This window comes from Varroa destructor, unplaced genomic scaffold, assembly GCF_002443255.2.
Source record: "Varroa destructor unplaced genomic scaffold, Vdes_3.0 BEIS01000003.1, whole genome shotgun sequence".
Lineage (NCBI taxonomy): Eukaryota > Metazoa > Arthropoda > Arachnida > Mesostigmata > Varroidae > Varroa > Varroa destructor.
This window is the reverse complement of record NW_019211456.1, coordinates 15032789-15060437: the sequence shown is the minus strand read 5'-3', so window position 1 is coordinate 15060437 and position 27649 is coordinate 15032789. Positions and strand designations below refer to the sequence as shown.

The 27649-nt window shown below is 41.3% G+C and overlaps 1 protein-coding gene across 1 annotated transcript; it reads right to left on the bottom strand.

Moving 5' to 3' along the window:
* Positions 1-23772: 23772 nt before the first annotated feature.
* LOC111247496 (uncharacterized) lies at positions 23773-27433 on the bottom strand. The gene is made up of 5 exons (XM_022798465.2): positions 26927-27433; positions 26538-26753; positions 24546-24658; positions 24175-24357; positions 23773-23969 (listed from the first exon to the last, which is right to left on the bottom strand). The coding sequence occupies exons 1-4, from the start codon at positions 27338-27340 to the stop codon at positions 24210-24212; spliced, it is 891 nt and encodes a 296-aa protein (XP_022654200.1). The 5' UTR covers positions 27341-27433; the 3' UTR covers positions 23773-23969; positions 24175-24209.
* Between the last annotated feature and the right edge of the window lie 216 nt (positions 27434-27649).

Here is a 27649-nt window from a genome sequence, read left to right as displayed (position 1 = left end):
TCGTTCTACAAAACATCTCACCGAGCCGCTGTCATTTGAATGGCCGAGATTTTGCCTTCCACCTCAAACCATTTTCAAATATTTAACCAACTATGTTCTTTGTTTCTGCTCTGGAAGAACAGCGGTTCCGGTAACGAACTCTATGACAGCGTTCGACCTTCGGGCCTAATGTAGATCCAGAGCTGTCTCGAGGCCGGTTCCGTTCGTCTCCAGGATTCGCCCCCTCCTTAGATTTTCCTCTTTTCTATAAAGAAGAGTTTAATAGAGCTAATATCTACGCAACTGCTATCCTAAGAACTGTTGTTTGATATTAGAAAACATAAATTTGTCTGAGATGTGTGTTAAAGTCCTCTTCACGTAGCTATTTTCCTTCTGCGGCAGGTCCTTTTCTCTTCTCAAGTGAACGCTTCTATGGCACTGAGAGTTCTCAGATACTGAGAACGATGTCCGCCATTCTACGCCTGGAAAATTCAAGGACAGATTTCGATTCGAATTGCGCGTTGCGTCCCGTAATTGACTAACAGTTATCGTAGTCATTGTTAATTTCATGGAGTCGTATAAATTCATAAGATGCGAGACAAATGTATTATAGTTGAAGTTCTTTAAATGATAGCCGGTGAAATCATTCGCCCTAGATACAGTGAGCCGCGTTTGTCTTAACAAACCGCCAGTTGGTTGAAAGCTTGTCACTCTTATTGAAAGAGATCCTCTAATAGACAGACTTGCTTTATTAGGGAAGCCCATCCTTCGAGTCCAAATCAATCTTTCGAGTTTTACATCTGGTACTCCCCAACCTAGGTATTGTTTTAGACAGCTGGCACCCTGCATCATGAAATCACGTGTGGCTATTCTCGGCTTCGAATCTACACCGTAAATAAACGAGACTCGTAGCCTCTGGACCATGGCGGAAACACGACCTGAATCAACCCCCAGAAATTGATTGATGTAACAGCCTGCTCATTAAACATATTTATATAATTTCAGAAATGACACAAAGTGAACTGTTGTCTAGGATTAAAAAGGTTTAAGGCGGTGATGACGCTTGTAGTTTCAGCGTTATTGTAGAGACCTATTGCAGACATTTTAGAATACGTTAAAGATTCAAGAAACAATACCTCTTTTATAGTCAAACTCAAACGTTGAAAAGTCAAGGCAATGATACAGCTATTAATGTGGAAGAATTTTCTTACAAAACACCGAGTCACAATGCAGTTCTCCCCCACAAGTACCAAGCATATCTAAGTTTACTTTTAGGATAACCGTAACGATGTATACAGTTACTATCTGATTTACTTCCCTTTTTAGCTCGCTGTGTCAATTACTCCTGATTGGCTTACCACTAAAATCAGTGGGAGTTCTCCCAGCTACTCAAAGGCAGACGTACTGCAAGATGCGGAAACTCTCCTTCTTACATACACACGCACTTTTATATTGCATCTTGTTACTGATTGTTTTGTCTCTCCTTCATTTCTATTGTACAGTTAAATTTGCCTAGTGTCAGTCGTTCATTGACTATATGGACGTTCTCCGCAATACTAATATGGCGCGAACGAGAGCGACGGGGAAGCGTCCACATAAAGAAGCGGCCGCACAGCCCTTTTGCCATAGTCTCGGTAACTGTGCGACCCAGCGCGTGCAACGCATATCAACCACTAGAACCTCACTTCCTCTCAAGCATTCTCAGTGTCTAACTCATCAGTTCTTCTCTCCACTTATGCCTTACTTTGCTTCACAAGAAGCGCTATCGTCGACTTGCCCTAGCTTAGGCCGCGCATCGAACTCAGTTCTGCTCCAAACATGCGTACATACATACAGAGTAAGCGTTTACAGGGTGTTAAAAAAGTAGCGCAGGCCTGTGGAACATTGGTCGTGAGAAAAATACTCGCATTCGCGTATGAGCAATTGTAGAGTCTTGTCGGTATATTAAAACAGAAATATTGGAGCACTTATTAGTAACACCACAGAACTTTGACTTTTTTAAAATATTTTCCCCTTCACTTTGACATAAGGGTAGCATGTAGCTGAAAAGCCTCTAATCCACCCTGTAAGGAGCCTCCGAATGGCTAACGTCGTGAAAGGAGAAGGTATGCCTTCAACTCAATTGCAGTCGTATTGACAGTGGGCTAGCAGCATGGTGTGACTTCCCTGCAAAAGCTATTAAGAGTGAAAATCGACGGGAAGAAAGCTGCTAGACGGAGAGAATGCAATGCTCAAAGACGTCTTGCTCTACGAATTCTATGCCTGCACTAGCAGTTGCAATACGTTTCACTTAGAGCTCACTTTTCCATGTGCAGACCCCCATCAACTCTTGTAGAGCTGTAGGTGCTCTTCGCCGGTAGCGGCACAGGCAAATTCAATATGACCGTTAGCCCGAATGACAGGACAGTTAGCTGATATATATTCCTCTCATGTATCGTTGTCCCGTCGAGAAGGGTGCCCACATCTCTTGGACATCTTATCCTTGCATCAAAATGATCGACAACAATGCTGAATAATCTAGGCGGCAAGGTAAACCTTAGATACTGCCATCTACGCGCTTTATAATCTTAAATAGAAGGAAAATTTAGCCGAAACGGGAGCGCGATCCGAAGCGGTAAAAGTGGTTCGTGAAGCTAACTGATCGAATGCTGCATTGGTGCAGCGAGTCGAGCTCGTGAAGACCGTGAAAAATAAAAGGTAGCGTCCTCATTAACGATGGGTTCGTTTATTTACTCCTTGCAGGTATTTTCTTTACAACATGATGATTATTGTTCTTCGAGGATCCGAGAATTTTATGAAATTGAAAAAGTCGGTACTCGGATCGAGGGCTTGGTTATCCTGCGAAAGGAATATTCCGTTGATCCACACACCCTGAAGCAGAAATTAGATCGGCGGATACCACAGTTGAACGCCCGACTTAACTTAATAGATGATCGGTAGTATTTTAAGGAATTGGATGCTTTCAGATAGTTTAAAAGCAACCTACCCTCAGTTCTTTTCTGTTTTGAAGCCTTATAAAGTGTAAATAGTTAGATGTCTAGTTTAAAAAATGCTTTAAGAAAAGCCATACACGCACATGAATGGAAAAAAAAAACACTTCAGATGTACATCGTCACTAAACAATTAGGAGAAACCCAGAAAATATTCTTCGAAAAACAAACATGGTTTCACAATAACGTCGTCCTACCTGCGTCATATTTCCGTAGCAAAAAACAATATCTATTTTTCAGTTTCGAGCCAAAACCACAACGATCTTTTTAATTCGTTTTCTGAAGCATATATGCACGGGGTATCTAGTAGAAATCTGGTAACGCATTTCCTGATATACTTCGCCGACGATTTCAGGAATTCACTTTCCGTTATCTTATATAAATTATAAGCAACCTTGTGTGCATGTTCCCTTTATTCTGTAGCTGGTTTCCTGGAACGCCATGAGAGAATCATCCTTGGCAAATCCTAACTGGAACAATACCAACTTGTTCAATGTAATGTGATAACTTTCTTGCAAAACGATTTCATTTTTTTCGACAATGGATAGCTGTTTAATGATGCTTACAGCCGGCCTAGTTATTTTCGTTTATGTCCGCTATTCTTTATTACTTGAGTAGTTCGCTTTTAATATAGAAATGTTCTCTAACAAATTCTAGGATGTCATCTCGGAGTTCGTTTAAGGGGTCGCTAGCTAGCATATAGCCAGGCTGTTTAGTGTCTTTCGAAGTTGTGCGAGCGCCTTATTACGTGCTAACAGCCGCCTACAAAGGAAAAAGTATTGTAGATACGATCCGCGTTATGTTTTCCCTTTCTTTGCCTTTATCGTGTCCTGCTCCACATACTCTCCAAAGCTATTTCCTAGAATGAGATTTTTACTTGCGCGACCTTATATATTGGGAAGACTTTCCCACTGACGCGTTCCATTGGCGGACGATAGCTTTAGGATGACCTACCCATGAGGTTTCGGCTAAAACTGTTTATTTGCTTTTCGCAGCCGTTTGTTCTAGCCGTTTTTAGGAACATATGTGTTTTTCCCTTTTTTTTTTCACAAAAAATTTACAAAAAAGACGGTAAAAGCGCTTCTATGGGGTTTTGGGAATACTTTGGAAACGACGACCACGTTATTTTTACCTCGGGTAGTGCACTACTACAAACTTTGCTGTATAAAATAGGGTTGTTCAAACTTCAAAACTAAACTGACTTTTGCGATATGTAAAGAAAATGCGGGATCTTGGTACGATGATAACGACATCAGCCCGTCATAAAATTAGGCCAACTAATTAGGTTCTGGAGGTTGAATGATAAGTATCGAGGCGATGCTGAACAAACTGCAACGGAAATTTTCATACGATTTGATTCTTGTAAGCTAGCTCTCTGAACCGAGGTCCTGATTAACTCAGTGAAGTATTTAAATTTTAAACTAAATATTTTCTATTATACCATAGATTTCAGGATTAACGAGAAGTGAGGCAGGTCTGTTGAACAGATTGAGACCTGTCAATATTGTCCGCAATAAACAATCTTGCCTGGGGCGTATTTAATAAAAACACCATAAGATTAACAACCGATGAGTAGCCTAGTTATCAGTGTTTAGATTTCCCATTCTTTGCAGCTAACAGCATCAATGGAATTGATGAAATTCATGACAATCAGCCGTATGGCTATGACTGGTTTATTCCGTCATACAAGCCGATCTAGGGATGTGTTGGCAGTGGCATGCTGACTGTTCAGAGGATGTTCAGAGTAGGGGCATAATAAAAGCGAAGGTGGCCTTTGATTGGTAAGTTTTTTGTTTTTGCATGCGAAAACCCGGTGGGACTTTTTACTTGCCGACTTTTTATGGTATTCTTCCCATGTCGGCATGGGTAGATGTACAATGTAGCAATTTTTGTTTGGCGCTCTGCTTGAAATTGATGTTGGTAGACTAGTCGAATTTTGAGGTTTTCAACGGCAACTACTGCAGAACGCGCGCTGGGAACCCTACTGGCCTGCCGGAGAAAGCCAATGGATGCAATGCCCCTCGGGCTATTCATGGTGAACCATGAAAGCGAAACAGCTGTCAGCCTCAAAGCGAGCAAGTGGGAAAATATTGCTCAGACAGAGTGAATTGGTACGTTTACGGATGCGCTCTGATACGTTACGAATAGGTCCATCAAGATTTGTCTGCCATGTTGTAATATTTGGTACCATCGAAATTTATTCGTGACGAGCGAACATGGATGAGCAAAGAGATGCATATTTGCTAAAAAAAAAAATACGTTCATATGTGGAGAAATACATATCAAAAACTGCATTTTATTTTGAGCTGTTAATTGGATCTATTAAGTATTTTTATACATTATCTTATTCACAGATTAAGTCATTGCCAATTTCTTTCGAGGGACCGGTTAAATCATTGTAAGAAAGTATCTATTACTTGGCGAATTTCTGGGGTCTCACGAATTGGAGCAAGCTTGGAAAATGCAACTATCTTCTTCTGATAAATGACGACAGGAAAACTTTTTACTTATAAACACATTTATCTCCATGAAACTTATAATCATTCAAATCTTAGTATACTAGGCTATAATCACACTACTATTCGACTGACGTATTTCATCCATCAGGGCACACCTGTTGGGTTGGTATGAGTTTATAACCTGGGCAGAAATTGATTTTCTATTTAAGGAGAAAAAAGACAAAAATAATAGGTATGGAGTAGGAGATATTCTTGTGACAACTGGAATAAGTGAAATCTTACTCTGAGTGTTACTAAGCTCTCAAAACAACATTTGTGTAAAAAGGTGGTATTAAGACCAATCTAAGTGTAAACATGTTGCCCACAAGTGGCAAACACAAGCATTTGACAGCTACAATAATTGCCCCGTCGAATATACACAGTGACGATGAATGCGTCCCGCAGTTGAAAATAGTTATCATAATTTTCTTGGCTGGATTACACAAATATTCCTGCCAAGGACGCCGAGAGAAAAAAAAGTCCAACCGTAAAAGCTGTTACTATCTGTATAAATGAAGATACGCTCGCTTGCTCACGGTAAAATGCACACACGCAACACGCATACCATCATATCATAAACCATATATTCGCCCCCGTTGCCATCTCGTGATGCATCTCCACGTTATATTTAGGCGAGACAAACCAAACGCTATTGCTACCACTGTAACCATGAAGGGGAAATGTCTCTGTTAGCCTTTAGTCGTTTATGTTTGTCGCAATATATGCAAAATTCCCTTGAAGAACCCCCACTTGACTGATTTTGAGCGTCGCTCAAAGTCCATGTCCATCCCAAGTAGAACAACAAACGAACGACAATGATAAGTACAATAGAGTCAATATAAGTTATCAGTGTAAGTTAAACCTTGTGCTCATATTATTATTTACAATCTTCTGTAAACCTTCACTAGTTTCTTCACTATCGTTTTATATATAGCACGAGTCAACTACAAATACTGCTGTTTTGTATTCGGGACACGCTACACGACCCAACAGGTCCATTTATCTATATATATATAAAACAGTCATCCCGGAAAACGTGTTTCAATTTTATGTGTGAATTCAGTGGTTTTTCAAGTTCAAGTAATCTGAAAAACATTTTAAAAGAAATGACGTCTTATTCTATCATTGTTCTGCTTCAGGGAACCGGTACTGCTCTTAATGTTCGCATAAACAAACAGGTATTCATGTTTATTGTCACATTAGTCCACAGTGGAATTACGTACTCCAGATAAGCAATATGCATCCTCCTGAAAGCATTGGCGAAGTAGCTATAAGCATTATTTATTGTCCGTTTTTGTATGTAGGGCCCAGGAATAAGGATTTGAGACAATGATCGTCTAGCATGTTCCATTACTTCCTCAATTATCTTTGCTTGTCTTCTTTAAGAAACTGTGGAATGTCCCTCTGTGATATGCAAGTCGTCATAAAAATCAAACCTAAGAACCAATGGCAAACGGAACAGCAGGGTAGACTGAATATATGCGTCCCCTCCAATCGCACCCCAAACCTACGCAGGCCACTTTATGACAACGTCCGTATGCGACCCCCCGCAGATACTACAACTATGCTATCAGGTGCATGTTAATGTACAAATTATTCCAGCTCTGTACCTGGTCTAACATTATTGTTCTATCGTAGAATTTTATGTTACACATACGTGCGCAGTTCGGATACGAAAAAATCGTGTATCATTTCATAGCATGGACTTAGGCTGTCATCAATAAAACCGACAGTGGTCGGCATTTTCGTCCATCTTTTCTTCCATACGAGCTTTTTTCGAACATTAATAACGAGTTCCATTCGAGGTCTATTTGAATACTCAAATGATGCACGATTGTTAAAAAAAGGTAGGAATACTCCAATGATCACAAAAAGATCACAAGCAAGAATAGCACAGAGCCGAGCAGGAGGGGCCACGATTACTACAGTGAGTATGCAGCGGTTGCTTATATATTCGCCACAGATAGCCTCAAAATTATGCAAAGGTTTTAGGTTGCCAGCGAAGTTTGAAGGTTCTGCACAGTTGAAAAACCTGTGTTGAGTATTTGGCCACAGCTTGGAGGTATTCATCTGAATAATAATTTTACTAACAGGCAAGCTTTTATTCAGAGCTAATATGTGACTCTTTGGCCTAGCAAAGTTTATTTGTCGATAAAAAAATCTTCTTAAAATATAACTTAATATTTTAATTATGCTTCCACAGTTGACGTACCTAAAAACGCAGTTGCTATGGTGAACGAGGATCTTACTTAGTTCACTCCAATGGTGCCGTTACGGTATAAACAAATGCAAGTTCGATTATAAGAATTTCATTTATTTAGCGTTTTTATTATTACAAAACATGTTAGTAAAATAGAATAGGTGATTCTTAACAAAAAGAGATTATTGGATGATATGCGACAAACTGCGACTTCTTTGCTTCTTTCTAATATAGATGGAGCTCAACGTGCGTTTGGCTTTGGGCGAATCTATGGTATTAGGTAATTTTAACACATAAAAAATATATTTCATTGGTGCGTATATATATGTATATTGGTGATTATTTTCATCCAAAATTGGAGCTAGAATTTTAGCTAGGTCATACGTTTGTCCAAAAGTCCTCCAGTTGCTATGAGACTTTATAATTGACCTGTGACATCTTAAAGCCTGCAGCCTTTTCGCAAAGTTTTCCCCAGTGTCTTCAATCCAGCTTCGTTTACCTTAGTCGCTTCACCTAGAACGATGCAATGAGCCTCAAAGGATGTACGCTGCAAAGAGAGCACATGGGTTCTCCAGCGAACAATTCTTGAAGGCAAACACGGATCGTTGATTACGCTTCGTCACCTCCACCATCACATCTGTGCTCATGGCGTATGGTTGAAGCGCTGCAGAGGGCGCGCTAGGGGAATTTAGAGGTCTTGGCCCTCACCTAGCATACTACGAGGTTAGAACTGCCACCTCGCGAACTTCTGTGTGGGGTTACACCTGTAAAGATATGGGTGCGTACTTGGATGCAAATTCACAGAAAGATGATGACTGTTATCCGCGCGAAAAAACACCTATAGATTACAATAATAACGATAAATGCTCTGTTACGGGCGTACCGTTCACCACCACATTCGGAAAGAGGTTCCCTATGCTATCCATATCATAAGCAGAATATTCATACAGCGAGAAGCACGAAGCTTTTCCCAAAAATTATATTTCAAAAGTCATCTTTTATTTGCCTGGGTATGCGATAGAGCGTGCACTGAAAGAAAAAACATCTTCCGGTGGCTTCTCTCCTGTTCCAACAACCGGCAGTTTTGAGAAGTGGCATATAGGTGCACGTGCGCCGGTAGTGATTTTATGGGCAAGGTGCTCATAAAACGTTTTGTAAAAACTCAATTGGCTAAATTAAGGAAGACTTACTATTAAATTAGTGAAACATTGGTGATACAGGTCTCTCGTCTTCTACGTCTAACCCAAAAGCCTACAGGCTGGCACAAAATCCTTTTCTGTTAATTTTGCCGCATATTGTGATTATTTCATGTGAACCCTTGGATGCTCCACATTTTCTGCAGGTTTATGCACAGTTTTTCGATTCTCCAGAAATTAATTCAAATTTACTAAATTCCGATTTAGTTCTAAAACGATCACATGCTTGTTTTAATGAAAACGTCAAGCCATTTTTCTTTATATAATTCCAAGTCAAAATTCCTTTAAAAAGTTCAAGGATGAAAAATAGCTAAAAACTTTACACATGGCCTACGCTAAAAGTATCTATTGCGAAGGTGTATAAACAAGCTATGATAGACACTGGCCCCAATCTCACTCAAAGAGCTTACTTCTCTACCCACTTTTCTCGGTCCAATCTCCACCCCTTATATGATTCCCTGCCCTCGTCTTCCTCGTTTGATCCGCTTGCACATCATGATCTGAATTATCTTTCCGTGTGTGCCTCCTGTTGGATACCAATCGGTTGCAAATCATTCGAGCAGAGCATGTCCTTCCTTTGGGAAACTACTTACCTCACAGTCGGTTGTACAGTACGATGATGTGACTGGTGCCGAAGCTTCCGTCTAGATGCCCGTCTGTGTCTTACGGCGCGGGCAGATCCGAAGAGGTTTGGATACGTACATTTGCGGGAACTAAGTGGGGTCTAAAATAGAGCAGGCAGCAAGCCTAGGTTGAGCACCGCCGTTGCACTCTGATGTGTACTGGGGGTGCTGCGCAATCTTCTGCGGGGTCGCTACCAGCTACCGTTTCTGCAGCGGCACGACTCAGATCGTACCCGCCAGCTTCCAGTTGCTTTCCCGACCTTTTGCGCCGTACCGTCGGTTGTGTCTCCGATGAAAGAGCGGGGCCCGTTTCTGTGTCGTCGTCGTCGTATTGGCCACGATGTGTGCGCAAGGAATGGCTTAATCCCGCGTCGGTGAGATTCAGTAAAAGCGGTAGCGGAGCATTGAGACTAGTAGGCTGCAGAGCAGCTTTCATCTTTCCCCTTTTCATCAGCAGTACCGCTGTACGCGGGAGATTAGCGCGATAAGTCATCGCTTGTCCTGGACCACCGTCCACCGATCTTTATCCACGAACCAACTGGTTTGAGAGGCAGTTTCCAGTCACCAGGCACCTGCAATAGAGGAATAGCATTGGCAGTGGCTGCATCGAAATCGATATTTTCCCTTCTCGCGCTACTTTTGGTGCTACCACCAGATTCGAGCGGCATCCTTTTCGTTGGGCGGTTATCTCATCCCACTTTCATTGCAAACTGAACTGGCCTTTCCGCCATCTAGGTAGCCTCTTGCTGCATAACTCCTCATTTGCTGCAACTTTCCTTATATCTTCGAAGAAACAAGCTCCGAATATGAACTGCCTGCGAAAGTCCGCATCGCTGGCTCAAGCCGCCTTCCTTCGTCATCGCCGTGCACTCAGCCGACAGATCTTTCCTCCTTACCTGAGGAGTGAGAGCAGTACTTGATACATATACCATGTGACTGGATAGCAGGGATAGGCATTCGTATCGCGGAACGCTGCTCTGCGCTGCATTACTGCTAGCCAAGAAGCATCGGGAGCAAAAAGGTGGGGGGCGGGGAGAAACGAAGCCACATTGCCGAGTGAATCCAGCTTGCTCGTCGAAGACGTCTCGTCCAAGGCGCTTTGATTCACTGCAAGCCTAGCAGAAAAGTATGGGAAGTACAGGGAGGAGTCGTCAGCAAAGCGTGGTAGGTAAAATTGGCGGTGGCTGGAGTGCCGCTACGCAAGAGCTATGGCCGTCACGAACAGCTCACACAACGTCGGCTGAGGATAGTTACAGCAGCATCATACAAACCAATTTGAAATCAACGCACGAGACGGACAAGGCGGCAAAAGGCGATGAGGATTGTATGTATGTACGTGTGAAGTACCCTTTTTTCGTTTCTTCTTTTTCTTATTGTGCTTTTCTGGTCTTTCTTTAACGCTTAGGAGTTGTTTTGCCGTTCTCAGACGCCACAACAGCAATTCGAAACAATGCTAACCAGATCTACAACAGAGACAGACAGTATTAGCGCCTTCGAGAAGAATGGCCATGTGAAGTCCACACTCCATTGTCACCAAAACCAGGCGCCTTAAAGTGAAGCCATCAGGAGAAAGATCTATCATAGGTCGCAACGAACGGCCAAAATCGGAGTAAAAGTATGGATGAGGACAGCTGTCGACATTAGGGGACCATCGTGAAACACAGAGTCGATCCCGATGTGGATACGCCTTACTGGTGGTAAATAGGACTGAATGCTAAGGAGTTTGGCGAACTAGCTGATAAAGCAAGTAATTTCACGAGCCGCCGACTCCTATCCGTGAACCTATCTGTGTGATGTTCCCGTCCGAAGTGCTTGGAGCTTGCTGCTATTCGAGGAGCCCAAGTAAGGCATATTTTAGGCTGTTGGCCCGCATACTATGCCATCTTACAGCAGTCGACGAACCAGCTATCGTTCACTCTCTTCAAAATATTGATCGTCATTGATGTTATAAGTGGGTTTGTTCAATGACAACTAAAATTCCAGTTAGAACAGAAATTACTTGATCATATGTGGCTATAATTATCGTTTATATGGAATTTTAACATTCCGTTGCCGTGTATACGTCTTTGTATATATGTATGAACATTTATACACAACCTTTTATTTCACGTAACCTTTTCGTGCGGGACGACGTGGTCCAAGTAGTTAACATAACATGCATCTCTTAAATGCGTTGAAATGAAAACCATGAACATACCATTATCGCTGGTTCATATTTTGGTAATGGCGTATGGTTATTATAGAAACGATTATTAATCCGTTTCATAGTTCTTTTGGAGAAATTCCAGCTAAGTTAACCAGGACATACATTAACTAGCTTTTTCAGTGGAGGCAAGTTCTTAATGCTATACTGAAGAAGTAATTTCGAGGGCTTGCTTACGCACTCAAAATAACCAACAGCGTTGAAAAATATCGTATATATATATATACGATATATAAATAAACATATAAAAATTCACGTTTCATAGCCAATTAAATAGTTTTACTAGTTCGGTAATTAGTTGAGACATTGTCAGTTACCCTACGCGAAGATAAACACAGTAGTTATCTATGAGATGATCACACGAAATCAAAGTGATATTGTCTGCTCTTAAGTTTTAACGACAGATCGGTTTCAAATCGAGTAGTGGCTTAATTCATATTGGGAAAGCATGCATATTTATAACCAAGTGATCTAAATACATATATAACTTTGCATTATTGGTTATGCTTTTTACAGCATACTACCTTCTTTGTCCCTTTTTTTGATGCGCAACAGAATACTAGGCTAAGCTCATTTGAGATCCGAATCTTCAGAGCGTTCGTTACATATGTACAGCATTATGTTCGGCGAAAGCGACCTTTTAAGTCGAATCGGTGGCGGTGGCCATCAGCGTCGTGGCTTTGACATCTGCGATGCGATATAGTGCCGTTGAGAGGCCAGCAAGTCGTAATAGCTCTCTGAACGAGAAAGGTGACGAGAAAATTGTATCCACGTCCCATCGTCCACGTAGCGCTTTCTGTCTTCCTCGCTTTATCCTAGAACCGCGTCGCTGTAAAGACCTGCCAGCGCGTAGCAGCCAGAGAGATCCCCCAGGATCCACCAGGATATGCCATGCATCCAGCTGTCGGGGCTGGAGTTCTGTTGCGTCAAATGAACGGCCCTTCGCTTTGGTTGGATTGCAGGTGTCGCGGAGGCTGCGGGTCTAATGCAAGCTGCAGTAGCTAACAAAGTTCCTCTTCCCCCTACCACTTGTATTCCGCGGAGTAGCACGTTTTAACCCGCGGAGCCCTTAGCTCCCATTTCTTTTTGCTTTGCTCCGCCCGTTTCTCTATCACACCCCAGGGGCCAAATCGAGGAGCGCGTCACTGAGCGGCGCCGCTGCCCACCGAAACATACTCTTTTTCTCCGTGTCGCATGTTCTGTGAGTGCGTTGTTAAGTACATGCGTATGAGTATGTGTCGGAGTCTGGCCATGTTATACCTTTTTCTTACTTTTACTCCTCTCCTGGGCAGGGGATACGAAATACAACAACCCACGATACCACAGTACCTTATCGTTGGGTCGTACACATCGCCCTGCACTGCGAAGAAAGAACCGCACCAGCATCTGTAGGAATAGCGAGAACACTGGAACGTCAAAGGAAGAGAGCATTGGAGCTAAGACGGGAGCTGACGCGGTAGGGACAGGAAAAAGACGATGTGAGGCCATGTTCGCCTTTGCCTCATCTATGTACTACGCCACACATAGTGAAAAGGAAAGAGAGAGAAATCGAAATATACAAAGTGCCAGCCAGCAAGCAACCAATCTCCCTCTATGAGAACTCTTCGTTTTTCCAACTGGGCATGAATGAGGGGCAAACAGCTAACGCCTGCAGGGAACCTATGGGCCGGACCACAGAGCGGAAGCGGGCAGCGCTCTTGGGTCGAGCGAAGTCGAAGGCGAACGAATCGTGTATATAAGACGAAATGAACGGGCAAGAAAGCGTGTGCGACTTCGGGGCTTTATAAAGGGGCGCTAGCGGTCGCAGTGGTGGTGATACTGCTATTCTTGCTGGTTGTCTTAGTCGTGATAGACTATACGAAGTGTCATTGGAACGCAGTGGGCGCGAGCGAGTTCTTTTCAAGTGCAAATAAGCCTAACGGCCGAATGTCCGCTGCCGGGCCAGCGGATCGAGGCGACGACAGCGACAACAGCTGCTGCAAAGTTGGACAGCCACACGTGTTCCACTCACGTTTTAGTTCCCAACGGCGACAGCAACGGTTCAGTCACTCACTACGCGCATCTCATCGGATTCGTTGGCGTTCGCTGTTACTGCGGTAATGTCAGGTAAAGCAGCGGCAGCATCAGAAACAACAACAACCACCTCCCTGTGTTTCTATTATGTACGGTTTAACTTTCCCTAGTAGTAGAAGAAGGTACAAGTAGTGAATGCGAAGGGCAACACGGGACCAGTGAAAGCACCAAAAGTTGTTGAAGCACCCTTATTGAACGCTTAGTAGAGCTACAATAAAAACAATCAGGCGTTTGAACATTATCCGACGTGTTGCTTATTCTTTTTGTTTTCCAGTTTCTGAAAAGAACTAGTTCTAGATACTGCATAATAACAAAATTCAGTTTAATTTTGGATTAACTTAGAAGAGTCATTGAATCAAAGATCTATGAAACCATTATATATATATATGTATAACGGTTTGGAAAGTACGGGATAGGAATATATGTGTAAGTACCATAAGCAGTTACAAATAAGTTTAGGATATAATATAATAGCAGTGATAAAACTTTACATCATGGTAGACCAAACGGGATGGTGAGGTAAAAAATAGCGCCTGGCTCTAGAGGCATGTTTCCAGCTAAACATGAACGATCCCGATTCTAGACTGATAGGATAAGTGTATGCATTTTGCATGGGTTGCATAATTTCTCAAAATGTAGAAAAAAGCCGACTAAAAGCAAACGTATTTCATTTGCTTAGAGCTATTGGGCTGGTAGATTAAGTCTATACGGCATGTACGCGTGCGCCGAAAGCTGATTCCTCCTCGTGGCGCTCGTTTATGGAAAAACACGAAAGATCCACTCATTCATTAGAGAAAAGTTCACTGGGCATGGTTTAAACAATGCCGAAGTGCATAGCAATTATAGCAGAAACTATTGTTGCCAACGTACGCAGACACTACATTCGATCAGGCCTAGTCATCAGGCAACCTTCGATCCTGGTCGATACCTTTCTCCCTGAACGACAACTCATCGATAAAAAAAGATAAGAATTTTACTGACTCCATATCGTTACTTTTGGAACTTTACGCAGAATGTACGTACATATGGTTTTAACTATGAATCGTACACGAGAACTAGATCTCCTGAAATAACTGGAGCTCGTAGGCGTGGTGTTTCACAGCAAAATTCATTAAGATATACTTTCCATGGTTCAATTGAAATGACGTATTCAATGCAATTGTATTGCCTTCAATTCAGTTTCAACGGTATACATGGATATCCCAACTATAAATCTATAAACTAAATGGCCTATTAATAGCCTAGTCATTCATAGGGGCGAAGGTCAAAGGCACTACGGTGTCCAGATCAACCTGTATACAGAGCATATTGTTCAGCTGCTACATATTGTTATATCAGATGAAACTGGTACATACGAATAAACGAGGATAAATAAAGTTACGTTCATTTCGAACATTCGCTGTCATGTCTACAAAAATAAGGGCAGAAAGTACAGCAGCAGAGTTCCGCTGATCTGCTTCTCAAGGGGGAAATATGTAGGCACCTGGGGGTGGGAAAGACAGCATGGGCCAGGGACCTCTCAAACTTCCTCAGGGACATAAAAGTTAAAAGCGACCCGGAAACGGAATCGCTCACTGCTACCATCCGCCTCAAAGAGATAGCGGCCATGTACCACGAGCAGGTGGGTTGGTCAGAGCGGTCGCTTAATTGAACCATAAATATGAATTTCGAAAAAAGGTAGCGGCTACAGGCCACTACCATTAGCAGTACTGCTATTGCTACTACCGAAAACGAAATACTCAGAGCGCCATCGATTAGTCTTCTAAAAGCTTCCATGATTCCAATGACGAGCATACTAGTTATACCAACTAAAGTGATGATAATGATGAATCAATGAAGGAAACTAAACTGCCGAGATCCGAAGGTGCACACGCAATAACAATTACGACATGGGAGACTGGCACTGCGCCGTTTACCCAAAATAAATCCCAAATGGTTCTGCCTGGTAAAGCGAAACGTCATTGTCCGTGCAGGAAATGTCTATTCGAAGTTAGCCCAAGCTTAGCCATAACCGTGGGCAAAAAGAGGGAATTATAGACTTGCCGTAGTATAGATATCACACTGAAATTCGCACAGTACTACAGCCTTGTTGTAATATACATTTCATCGATAATGTTTTTCTAATAAAAAAAATATACCTGTATGTATTGAAAAAAAGTATGATATCTATTTCTTGTTAAAACTTAGCCTATGTGTTTACTCGAAAGGTCCTTGTATAGGGCTCAAATCTCAACAAACACTACAATAGCCTTAAAACGGTCACAATTAATTATACAATTTCCAGTAAAGATTGCTTGCGGCAAAAAAAAATCAAACGGCACTGCTAATTGTCATTTGTACTTATCAGGCAACTGTAAACCAAGGAGTAATGTGACGTTTCAGATCGAGCTATTATTCTTTGACGGGTGCTTGAATTTATTGCAAGAATATGTTTTACTACACTATGGGGAGGTCTTCGTAAAAATAGTGAATTTGATTTTCAACAAGACGGAACGCCTGGACATGATCATCGCAATTCATGAGCATATCTTGATCGAGAATCTTTTAACTAGGAACAAGGGGTGCTATAGAATACCTCTCTTGTTTCTCAGACATGACGGCAATACACTTTTACTTTTATAAATACTAAAGAGAGAGTCTACGTAACGACACTGGAACGTTTAAAAACTGCCATAGAGCAAGAATGCGCCAAAACATCAAATGAAATATTTTTTGAACTTTATGAATCATTGATTTTTATTTAATTATATGTAAATAAAAACACAAGTTATGATTCTTCAAACTGCTTGCACATTTAAGATCCTTTGAGACATTTTGCAGTGAAATAACTTATATTAAGACGATCCTGAACAACTTTGCCATAACTTCATAATGATTATGGATATTCTACATAATCCCTTAGGAGCCGTCACTCGAAGCGTCTCAGTCACTATGCAGATCTTTAAGATATCCAATTCAAATCCCTTATTACATTTTAACCCAGCCTCCTAGGTGCGTCGGTGACCATGGCAGGGTTCGGGGGTGTAGCGGGGCTGTCTGAATAATGAAATGACTGTAATTCTCCTTCATTATCCTGCCCTCATTAAAAACTAATCGAAAAAAAAACAAGATGCCTGAACGCACTGCACAATACAAAGCGGAGGACAAAAGTAGACTACTAGATTACATTGCAATGGGTGAAATAGCACTTGAAAGAGATACGCTTACAGTTCACAGAGCTATGAAAAAGAACTTTTTTTATGTTTTCCTATTTGCGAGCCTAGCTTCCTTTCATATTGTGAGTCTCTTGGCTAACCCTTACGTGACAACTTAACATTCTTAAGATTGAAATCATGCAAACGCTGTTTTTGCTATTTAGAAACCGAACAAAGAAATGCAAACTGGGCTGCAATATCTCGCTATTTAAGAAAATTGTTCAATCAACAGCTTTTAATGAGAGGATTTCAAATACAAGCTAGATACTGTGTTGTAAAAAAGACTGCACCGAAAATATTTCTAAGAAAGGAGTTCACGCCATAATTCCTCCAAGATTTCAGTTAAAACAGAATTAGTTTACATCATCACGGATCCGTGTTGTTTTTATTTGCACTCACATTATTTTTACTACTATATTTTCTAAGCTAAGCGTACGAATCCGGTAAAAAGCCCAGGCTTTCTCCCTCCGTATCCTATATGAAATCTGAAGGTTAGGTATACCAGATACAGCTACTCTTCAAGGCGCATGATTCAACGCTACGATGAGAAAACCAGCGAGGTCGCAGTATCGCCTTGGGTCTGATGGTCATCGGTAGTCTTTAAGCAGATGAGACCGCAGGGAGTCGTCTGAGGAGGCTAATGCTACACGTAGCATGCAAGACCAACATGCTTTCGTCCGTTCCCGTATGACTGGTGCAATTGGCTGATGCTTGGATGCCAGACACGCCATGAGTGATGCAGTGTATCGCCAACTTCCGTCCACCATACGACGCTGTGATCTTCGCGATTACTCGACAAATAGATATATATACCGGTGCCTATTCGTCGGCGGAAGCTACTTGTGGCATGGCTTGTTCCAGGAATGTAACGTTATGGTCGAATATGTAACTATTTTCAGGTAAACCTAAAGTGGGCGGGTCGCCAAACTCGCTTCACCCCTCGTAGCGCAAATCTAGTGTCGTGTAGAACATCCCAGTGGGGCGGCACGTTTTGCGACGTGGTCACGCAGTCGTCGGCGAAAGACAGCAGAAGGTATCTGAGCGCCTGGACAACTCAAAGCGCAATATGTGGCTATAGCGGGCCAGCCTGCGCTGTCTGACACACTATGAGGAAAAAGCATAAGAAAATTGCAGTTGTACTTAACGTCGTTAAGGGGACAGGCGAAAAACGGGAAAATCAGGAAGACTAACTAAGTTGCAAAAGCGATTCAGTTATATATATATATATATAATGTATAGACTCGTTCAATTGTTCAACTGTTCGACTCCGCTCTTGATCCTCTCACTGGGATTATTCCAGGCTATTTTTCGTCTGCAGCGGCCAATCCTGTTACATCGACACCCATAGAACGATCCCAGCGCCTGAATTGGCCTTCTGCCAGCCATAGACGGGCTCGCCTTGAATGGAACGCATCGAAATGCACTTACGTTTAAACGCGTAGTGGAGTACATTGTTACAGTGTATACATTTGATTTTTTTTAAACATAATTTTTTAATAGAATGTGTAAAATGGTCGAATACAAAATAAAGCACGGCGCTATAGTACTATCAAGGCGTGGTATGGTCTGGATTATTGTTATCTATGGAAATTTAGGAAAACGAAGTGTGTCACCTGCCGGCTGGAAGACTTCACTAATGAAAAACTATATAAATAAAAAATCTATAATATTTTATGTATTACTGCTTGATCCTAATGCTAGCTTATAGAGCATATTTTGTGTGTCTAATGTTTGCTAATAGAACCTAATAATTAGGTAAGCGTACCAAAAGTCAGTTCATATTTATTGGTTCTCAAGCGTTATCTTATATAATATAGTTGACACTTTACCATTTCTATTTGGTTTAATTCTATGTACCAAACCAGTGTCATTACCTCATACATTTTCACTGATTTATACATATTACTGAATATTTTCTATCCGTGGTCTAGAAATGCTTTTTATGTGCGTTTCTCTCGTGTCCGCAGTTCTTTCGGACGACAAAGCCATGCGTGCGTATTCAAAACATGTCATCCATGCCGATTTTTTCCATTGTTGGCACCGGCGTACGATGCGCTTCCGTTAAGCAGTTCCGTGCAAAGTTCTTCCTAAGTTGCTTATCTGCTTTTAACTCGCTGTGAATTTGAGCCAGCTCACATTCGGTATCATTCGTCTCTGTTGAAACCATAGATAAGAACCTAGTAACCATCAAAATGACCGCTACTGAAGTTCAGAAGCTGCCTTATACGCCTTGATGTCTGACCACTCACCCCTATTTGCCTGCCAAAGCATTGTTGCCCTACAGCCCTCTTTTCTCATAAACGTGTGGGGACACCTGAATTGAAGCCATCCGTTACGTGACGCCATTGAAGCACTGGTAAATTCAAGGGATAGTCTCTGATTTGAGTATCCAGGAAGTGCAAAACGCTGTCTCCATTACAAAAACGAGACTCACAACGACGAGTGCATCACAAGGGAACCGCAGAACGAACGAAAGGAACCTAGCGTTTGGGGAGTAACAATTTGTGATTATTTGAGACGACTGTAACCGTCTTGCCAACTACCTCAATTGCACGAGAAATAGTAACAGAAGAGTACGCGACAGAGGGAGGGGGAGGCGGAAGACGAAATTATTTCCTTTTCATGTTTGGTAGAAGGAACGTCAGAGGCGAAGAAACAGGGATGAACTCTACGTGCTCTCGGGCAGGAAGCAACAGAAAGACTACTTTTGTCTTTCTTTTTTTTGAAATCGTATACTAAACTTCAGCTAAAAATTCGAGTTTGTAGTTAATTAGCTATCGATTGTAGATCAGACCATGTGGTTACCTACGCTAAAGTGGGGGCACTATTTTGATGAGAAACTGTTTTGTAACTATCAACAGAAAAGAATGCAGAACTATGGCGTCAATGGCGTACGAGGTGAGTTCTGTAAAGACAACCTTGGGCGGCATCAAATGTTAGCTACCATGTACCGTATATAAAGTGTGGGTCCATAAAGGATGATTAAAATTATTACAATTAACAAATCGTTTACCATCATATATCACATGCTTGCTAACACTCACGTACCTTGTACGCTTGTACCTACTCATGTTGGACTTCGTTATGTTTAACCAATTCAGTAAGACGACAGTATTATAGCGTTCATTTCTTTCCTAAGTAAATGTTACATTTATGACAGACGTCACCGTACTAGTCGACAGGGCCAGATGCACTGATAAGAGGTTCGACAAAATATCAAGCAATATATTCCGTACATACTTCAGAGCCACACTGATACAATCTATAAGCTGTTGACACTACGTTCCCAGACATGGTCTGTACGATGCTTTCGCCGTATTCTACGCTCTGTGATGGACATTTATAACGATTACGTCCAGTATGCAGTTCTGGAACTTATCAAACCTGTTAAATGACAAGCGCTATAAAAATTTTTACGCATTAGCGATACAGGTTCCACTTATTTGCGTATGCGTATTCACCCACGCCTCAAAAACAAACATCTAGCATTAACAACTTCGCTTGTTAAATATAATGATCGAGAAATATAAGTACTGAAAGGAAAAACGCCGAAAAATACGTACAAGTTCAAATAACATGAGAATACTTACATATGGAATATTATTTACTTTTACTTATACTAATTATTTTCTTCGCAGTTTTGTTTGGAAGGTTAAAGACTAAATATCCGGTCGCAAATTTAAGCCTTACGTCTAATGTATTTCTTTGATATTGTAGTACCTACGGCCACTAGAAGTCCGAACTTCAGTAACTTGGGCCACTACCGGGGTGCCTCCATCTTACTTCGGGCATTCCTTTAGGGTGAAACGAAATAGCCAATTTTCCTTTTATTTTTCATACATCTTTAGCTCTAATCAAACACTACCAAAAAAAATCTACAACGCCGGGGACAAGAATTTTTATTAAAACTTTTCTTAATTATTCTGACAGCATCGTACACATTAGTTATGGCAATGATACAAAGACAAAGTAGCTAGCTTAAGAGAAAGTTCCAACAAACAAAGTAAAAAAACGGCAGGCAGATCACTTGTGAGCATAGATGTATTGAACTGAGGTTTGGTAGGCAATAATGGAACTATGTCTAGACTAATACTGTGACTAGTCACAATATTGGTCTGAATAAGTCGAGCAAAGGATAGTCTCCCAATAAATCTTCCTTAAAATCTTAACGAATATATTGGGGCTAGCAGTAGATTTTTTAGGTAAATGCATATTACTACTTCGATTTGAAGTCTACTTAGTCGCCCATACCTAACGAAAATACAGATTCAAATGTATTTAAGGTTTTTTCGTTAAATGGTAATTCATGTTAAGCCTTGCGTGATTGTACTCGTCATCTTCTGGAACTGTGAATTTTTCCCATCATAAATTTTTGAATGGATCAAATAGCCAAATGTACTTTTGCTTATTTTTAGCTGCCAATAAAAAGCGAAGGTTAATTTAAGCATGAGCAGATCTTGCTGCAATCGCCTACTGACCGAAGCGTGTATGCACCATGCTGAGCTGCGTGCCTATAGTCCCTGGTCATAGTTTAAACCCCACTGATAAAGATAGCTCTTACCTTCTTATCTTCGTACATACTAGCTGTGTACATGAAAAATGCCGAGTTAAAACCTGCAATTCCCTGTGTCAGCGCTGTACCCACGTAATGTCTGGCTTTTCTGCCAATATACAAAGCAAATACCAATTTTTCTGTTATCTATTGTAGCCTAGAAACTGCACGTTAAAAGTCACAGTCGTGTACGTGTAGCAAGTGTATCGTGACTATCTATCGTTTTCTGTGACTAAACTGACATATTAAATAACTCGAAATATTATAACAGGATTATGGTCAGATAATCAATTATAAAATTTAATGCAATCAGTGGCATCGTTTAGGGGCCAATTCAATGATTAATTCTTTCCTTAGCTAAATGTACTTGATACGATAGCTGTCCCAAGGATTGCCTAGTATTATATTATTATTTCGCAGATACTATATGTCGAGTACCCATTCACTTACCAAAAAGCAAAGAACCTTAACGACAACTTTTTCCATCGTATTTTAGCAGCTTTGGTCAGTCAGGACATGTTCTTTACATATTTCAATAAGTCGATCAATAATGTTTCTAATTTAATGAACCGTTCCTTTGACATTTCAACCTTTCGGTGCCCTGAGCAATATTTCACAGAATGTGCTCTTCGCGAGTAAGCCTCGTTCTTCAAAAATGTTCTGTTCATATAAACCCTTTGTTGTTGCTGTTTTGTTTCTCGGTATCTTGTCGTTACGTTAGGAGGAGATAACGCGTTCTGGTAAAAATCAATTAAACGATGGAAAGGTATGCTGAGAGAATGTGCATATAAATTAGAAATAAATCGGACCTGTTTGTGGTTTGACACTTAACCTTATAAAAAAACTTTCCAAACATTTTATTAAATGGGTCATTTGAAATTCTAAGTATAGCGTATTCTACGTTCGTGCGCCAACAAAATGTTACTGAGGTTGATCTAGTGGAAAAAACCCTGCTATCCATTAATCACCGCATCTTCACATTTTATTGATTATTTCTCCTTTGGACAACGCGTATACCTCTACAACGCTGGTTCCAGGGTAACATTCCGTTTCCCGAATGAACTAAAACTGCCCACACAATGGAAAGTCCTGTACTTTTCGCTCGGCCCAGACAGGCAACGGTCCAAGTACAGCGAGAAATTTTGCATTAGAGGTTAACTCAAACTGGTACTAGTAATGACCCATCATTAAATGTAACCTACTAAGTAAGCGTTATTAACTTAAAGATAGGAAACTCAACTGCAATTCAACAAAATGTACAATAGGATATTGTTGACTTAAGCACGATAAAAATGGAAAATGTAATAAAAAATCATGCGTATATTTTGTGAACCTTTACTTAAAGAACATCTGATTTAATTACCACTCCTATTTTAAAACGAGAAATGATCCTAAACACTAAAAAATGAGCTTACGCGTAAGGAAGATATGGACGAACCTCATTTGAGCAAGGTAGGTGGTAACACAATCAGGTTACGCAACGGTCTAATATTTAAGTCAGTCATCTATAGGTAATTCCAATGCATGCCTGCTGGTTACGAAACCTAACCTGGCGTCCATAGTACTCAAATTGCGGTTCCTTCAAAGCTGTATCCATGCTTTGTTTTATCTTCCCCATTTTACCCTGTCAAACATACTGACAGACAGCTCCGAGTTATGCGCTTGTAATCAAAAAGTTTGTATGCCTATTTGAAATCTGTTGTTGAAAGAGTTTCGTAATAATATACAGCAAACGCCAAATAAAAGAAATTTCTCCGCGTAAGACGATTGAATACACTATTTCCTAATAGCAAATAATCGAAAAAGGCCAATATACTTAAAAGTATATTTTTTTCGTTCCATAATAGCAATTTTAGGATATGCACAAAAAAAATATAGAATTAATTTAGAAATTAAAGGGTACATAAGAACTAAGACATTTCTCGGCTGCTTTTTCTGCATTATTCCGATATCGTATTTTTTTACTATATCTGTAGTAAATATATATATATGTTGAATAAGCCTAACATTTCGATTTTTTTTAAAATTTCTTAATTCATTTAATTCCTGCATCCACTTCAATTTTACCGAAGTGTTAGGACCGATACAACTGACGGCTTTAAACGTAACTACTCACTATATTTTACTCAGTTACTAAATTTACATAACTTTACTTTTTAAGCAATATTTATCTAAAAGCTGACTATAAAGGTTCCTGTTTTCACAGACATCATCATGAAGGAAATTTTTCGCTCTTCTATTGGAAGATTGAAAACATTATTACATTTCCTATTGCGTTTTATTAGTACAATGGATACCCACACGAAGCATCGCCACTGACGGCTATCGGAATTTACGCGTTTAGTTAAATAAACATGTATTCTACAGTGCATAGTCAGGAAATGAACAATTAACACGTAAACCCCACTAGCAGCTGTGCGAAATATATACATCTTAATTACAGCATTACTATGAAGCTCACCTGAAAAGTCACCCAAATAACAAACACGTAATTATGGCGTGTCTGTGTGCACAAACAAATCCCGCCATATCTTTTTCATCAACATAGGATAAAGTATAGATTGAAGTACGCTAACGACCAATTATAGCGTTCTAAAAATTTCTAGTTTTTAGGCAAATCTACAAACTGTTTCAAAAAAAAGGCTTTGATTCTAAGGTCATATTACCTTCTAAAACCTACTTATTGTAGTTGATGCTGCCGCTACTTGAAAGAGAACGCTAGCTTAGGTCGCGCTTTGCCAGTTTTGTTAAGGATCAGATGTTGTTCAGCTTTCTTCCGTTCCCGTTTCTCCTGCTCGAGGGCCATTCGATCTTCATCCAGCTTTCGGCGCTCCTCGAGGAGTTTCAACCTAAGTGAATGAAATATTCAAAAACGAAATTTAATAGTATTAATCATGCCCAATTAACTTAGCAGGCCAACATACCCGGAAAAAGAAAAATATAATGTTATTATACATAATTTCACAGATAAATGCACCATTTGTTGATTCGAGGGCATGTTTTGGTAGTTAAATATTATAAGCTAAGCTGTACAAACCTGTCTTCGGCCACTTTGTGGACGCTTTCGTCAGTCTGCTCCCGCAGCGCCTGAAGCTGTTCGCGGGCTTCATCCAGTTCCTTCTGGGACTCCTCTAGCTTCGTCTTCATCTCCTGTGAAGGTCGATACGTTATTCCCGTGGCTCGAGTTCGCACAACAATTTGCACAACACCACGTGTTTTTCTAGTTTTCTAACCTTCCAGGTTTCTTCGCCCCGCTCGAAACCGAAACCGAGGTCTCGACTCCGACTAGGGCGAAATCAGCTGTTGCTGCTTGTTAATTTGAACCACTGCCACCGCTGGCGTCACAGCTGGTGCTTGCAGTAGCTGAATGATCGGATGATCGGGTTGGGTGTTGTTGCTTTGCATTGTTGTGCTGTTTTGCTTACTTCGTAGTTACTCGTTGTTCATACGTTACTCATGTTGGGATGGTCTTTTTGGGTCGCATTGTAATTGGTTAGCGGTACTTACGGGTTGGTGTCGCGGCCCAGACGGATTGTGTGCTCGTCTAGGCCGTATGTGTGTGCTGGGGACCTCTCGGCATCGGAACTTCCGGCCTGTCTCTTTCTGAGTGTCTTTCTTTCTCTTTTTCTCTGTCTACATACCTGAATGATGCTTCATAAGAATGCGAGCGACTAGAGCGATAGGTCCTTTCTCATCCGGAACAATACTCATCATCAGTGTCCGTAAGCAACCAATCAAATCCAATCTGTCTGATTGTTGATGTTAATGTTCTCATTTTCTTTCTCGATAACCGTGCGGCGAACATGGTCAGTTTGTCAGAGTGTGATATAAAGACAGCACCGCCCAGAGAGAACAGCACCGGCCTAAAAAGATAGATTTTACTACACATGCCACCACACAGCCAAATCCCTGCCAACAGAATGTCCCGTGGCCCACCCGACCCAAAACAGCTAAAACCAGGGAGCACCACAAAGCTGACAGCCTGCCGTTTGCTGTCTGTGTAAGGTTGTTTGAACAAACTAGAACACAAAAGTTAGGGTGGATGAACGTGTAACACGTTTGATTCCCGACATGCCGATCATGGGCCTCACACTGCCGCCAAGACTAGGAAGAAAAGCCTGACGATCAACGCGAGATTATTCTGAATCTCATAAGTAGCTTCAGAATCTCAGGTTTTAGCATCAATCGAGGCTGAGAGTGAGCATTGCATGCGGGTTGAGTTTGCGCTTCAGTTTTGCCGAAGCGATGGATTCATTAAGGAACCAGGGCGAAGCAACATTCAGAGAGAGAGAGAGAGAGCAATGGAGAAATCTCTCCATAGTCGTTTTCGATCCCAGTGGCGTAGTTGTGCTGTATCGGTGCTTGCCGAGTGGTTTCAGAGGTTACTCGGGGCTGATATTTTCTCAGGACTTTCTGAGATGGAGAAGAAGATCGAATCTAGCGAAGAAGAGCGGATCTATGACGAACTTGCCATTCACACAATCCTGTCGTGGAGAGAAACGTCAGCACTCATTCAATCGTTTGACTGTTCGTTTGGCGCATACATTAGGGTAACAACTACAATAACAATGAGGAAGGCACTTTACATACTACGCAATACTTTTGCTTCGAAGCGGCTTGGGTAATACGCAGAGGCAAAGATATTCGATATCGTTAGTGAGGTCACGACAGTAATTTCCTTATACTGATTGGATGGGGGATTTCACAGTGGGAAGATCGATACGATGTATATTATTTATACACTGTTCAAAACCGTCAAAAACTTCAGGGACAGGGGGCAGCCTAAGCATGATTTTGAAAGCGCCTTAAACGAATAAGTCACTTCTTTCTTTTCACTGTTAGATGATGATATAGAAAGCCGCATCGCTTTTATCACATAGAATATCATACAGATATCAGTCAATCTCAGCTGTACAGAGACTACATCAATTCTACGCTCGTACAACATTGATTGGCGCATCGCAAGTCAACTTATTTTCATATGTCATATTTCTGACAATCCTCAGTAGTTAACTTCTTCGTGTCATACCTCTTTGAGCAACTGGTTCTCAAGTCGCAGCTCCTCAGAATTCCTTTTGGCCTGTTCTTCCATTTCAAGTCGAATGTCCTGCCGCATCTTTTCTCTCCGCAATTCCATTTCTTCTTCAACTTTTTGCGGCAAGATTTCGGCCAAACGCCTTTCAACTTCTGCTGTAATTTCCTTCTCGCGCATCAGCTCACGCCGGCGTACTTCAAATGGATCCAGCTGTAAGTAACGACGAAAATCCATGCATTGAACGAATCAGACAGCCATACGGTAGGCATAAGGTCAAAAAGCATTTCTTCGCTCTTTACATAACATTAACTACATAATAATAACATAATTTAACATGTTAAAAAAAGTAAGCAATGCGTCCTTACGAAAGCACAACTATTTACCTCAGGCGTCGCCTCTTTGCGAGGCTTCTTCTTGGTAGGCGGCTGTTCGACTGAGGTCTTTTCTTTTTCTCTGTCTCGATCTCTGTCTCTGTCCTTTCCTTTCTCGTCATCGTTATTGTTGTCTGAACTGGAACTTCTACCGCAGCTCGTTGAAGCGCTGCGACTTTGACGGTACGCCCGTGGCACATCTTCGTGACGTCGCTTCGACAATTTTCCATGTCGCGACTCCTTGTGGCTGGACTTCTTGTGGCGTCTGGACGACCTATCTCTTGAGCTATCGCGACCCTCGCGTTCGCGACCTCTCTCTCGACCTCGTTCACGCTCCCTGTCGCCGCGGTCTCGCTTTCGCTTGTGCGAGCTGACTGAGGAGCACTTCGATGGAGATCGGCTGCGGCTGACACTACGCGACATCATCAGAAATGCCGACAACGGCTAAGAATGGCAGACGCGGCCGGAATCGCAGACAGATTGTTGTATAGTTATAGACAGCAGAGAAGCTCTACAACACTATAAAGTCCATAGTGAAACGAACAGGAAAATTATGAAGGAATTAGTTGCTCTAAGCTTTTTTTTTTACATACACTTACATTGAATATATTCGAAGTTTGTTAATATGATTCGCAAGGAACTTGACTATAATAACATTTACTGTCGCTACCTGCGTAGGCGACGGTGACTCGTGTACTATAAAATATCAAAAGAATGATAAAAACACGAAAATAC

Excerpts from the sequence above, each read along its gene's own strand:
- LOC111247496 (XM_022798465.2), bottom strand. The coding sequence starts at position 27,340 with ATGATGTCGCGTAGTGTCAGCCGCAGCCGATCTCCATCGAAGTGCTCC. Across the intron at positions 26,754-26,926 it reads GCAAAGAGGCGACGCCTGAG|CTGGATCCATTTGAAGTACG; the intron begins GTAAATAGTTGT and ends CGTTACTTACAG. Across the intron at positions 24,358-24,545 it reads CACAAAGTGGCCGAAGACAG|GTTGAAACTCCTCGAGGAGC; the intron begins GTTTGTACAGCT and ends TCATTCACTTAG.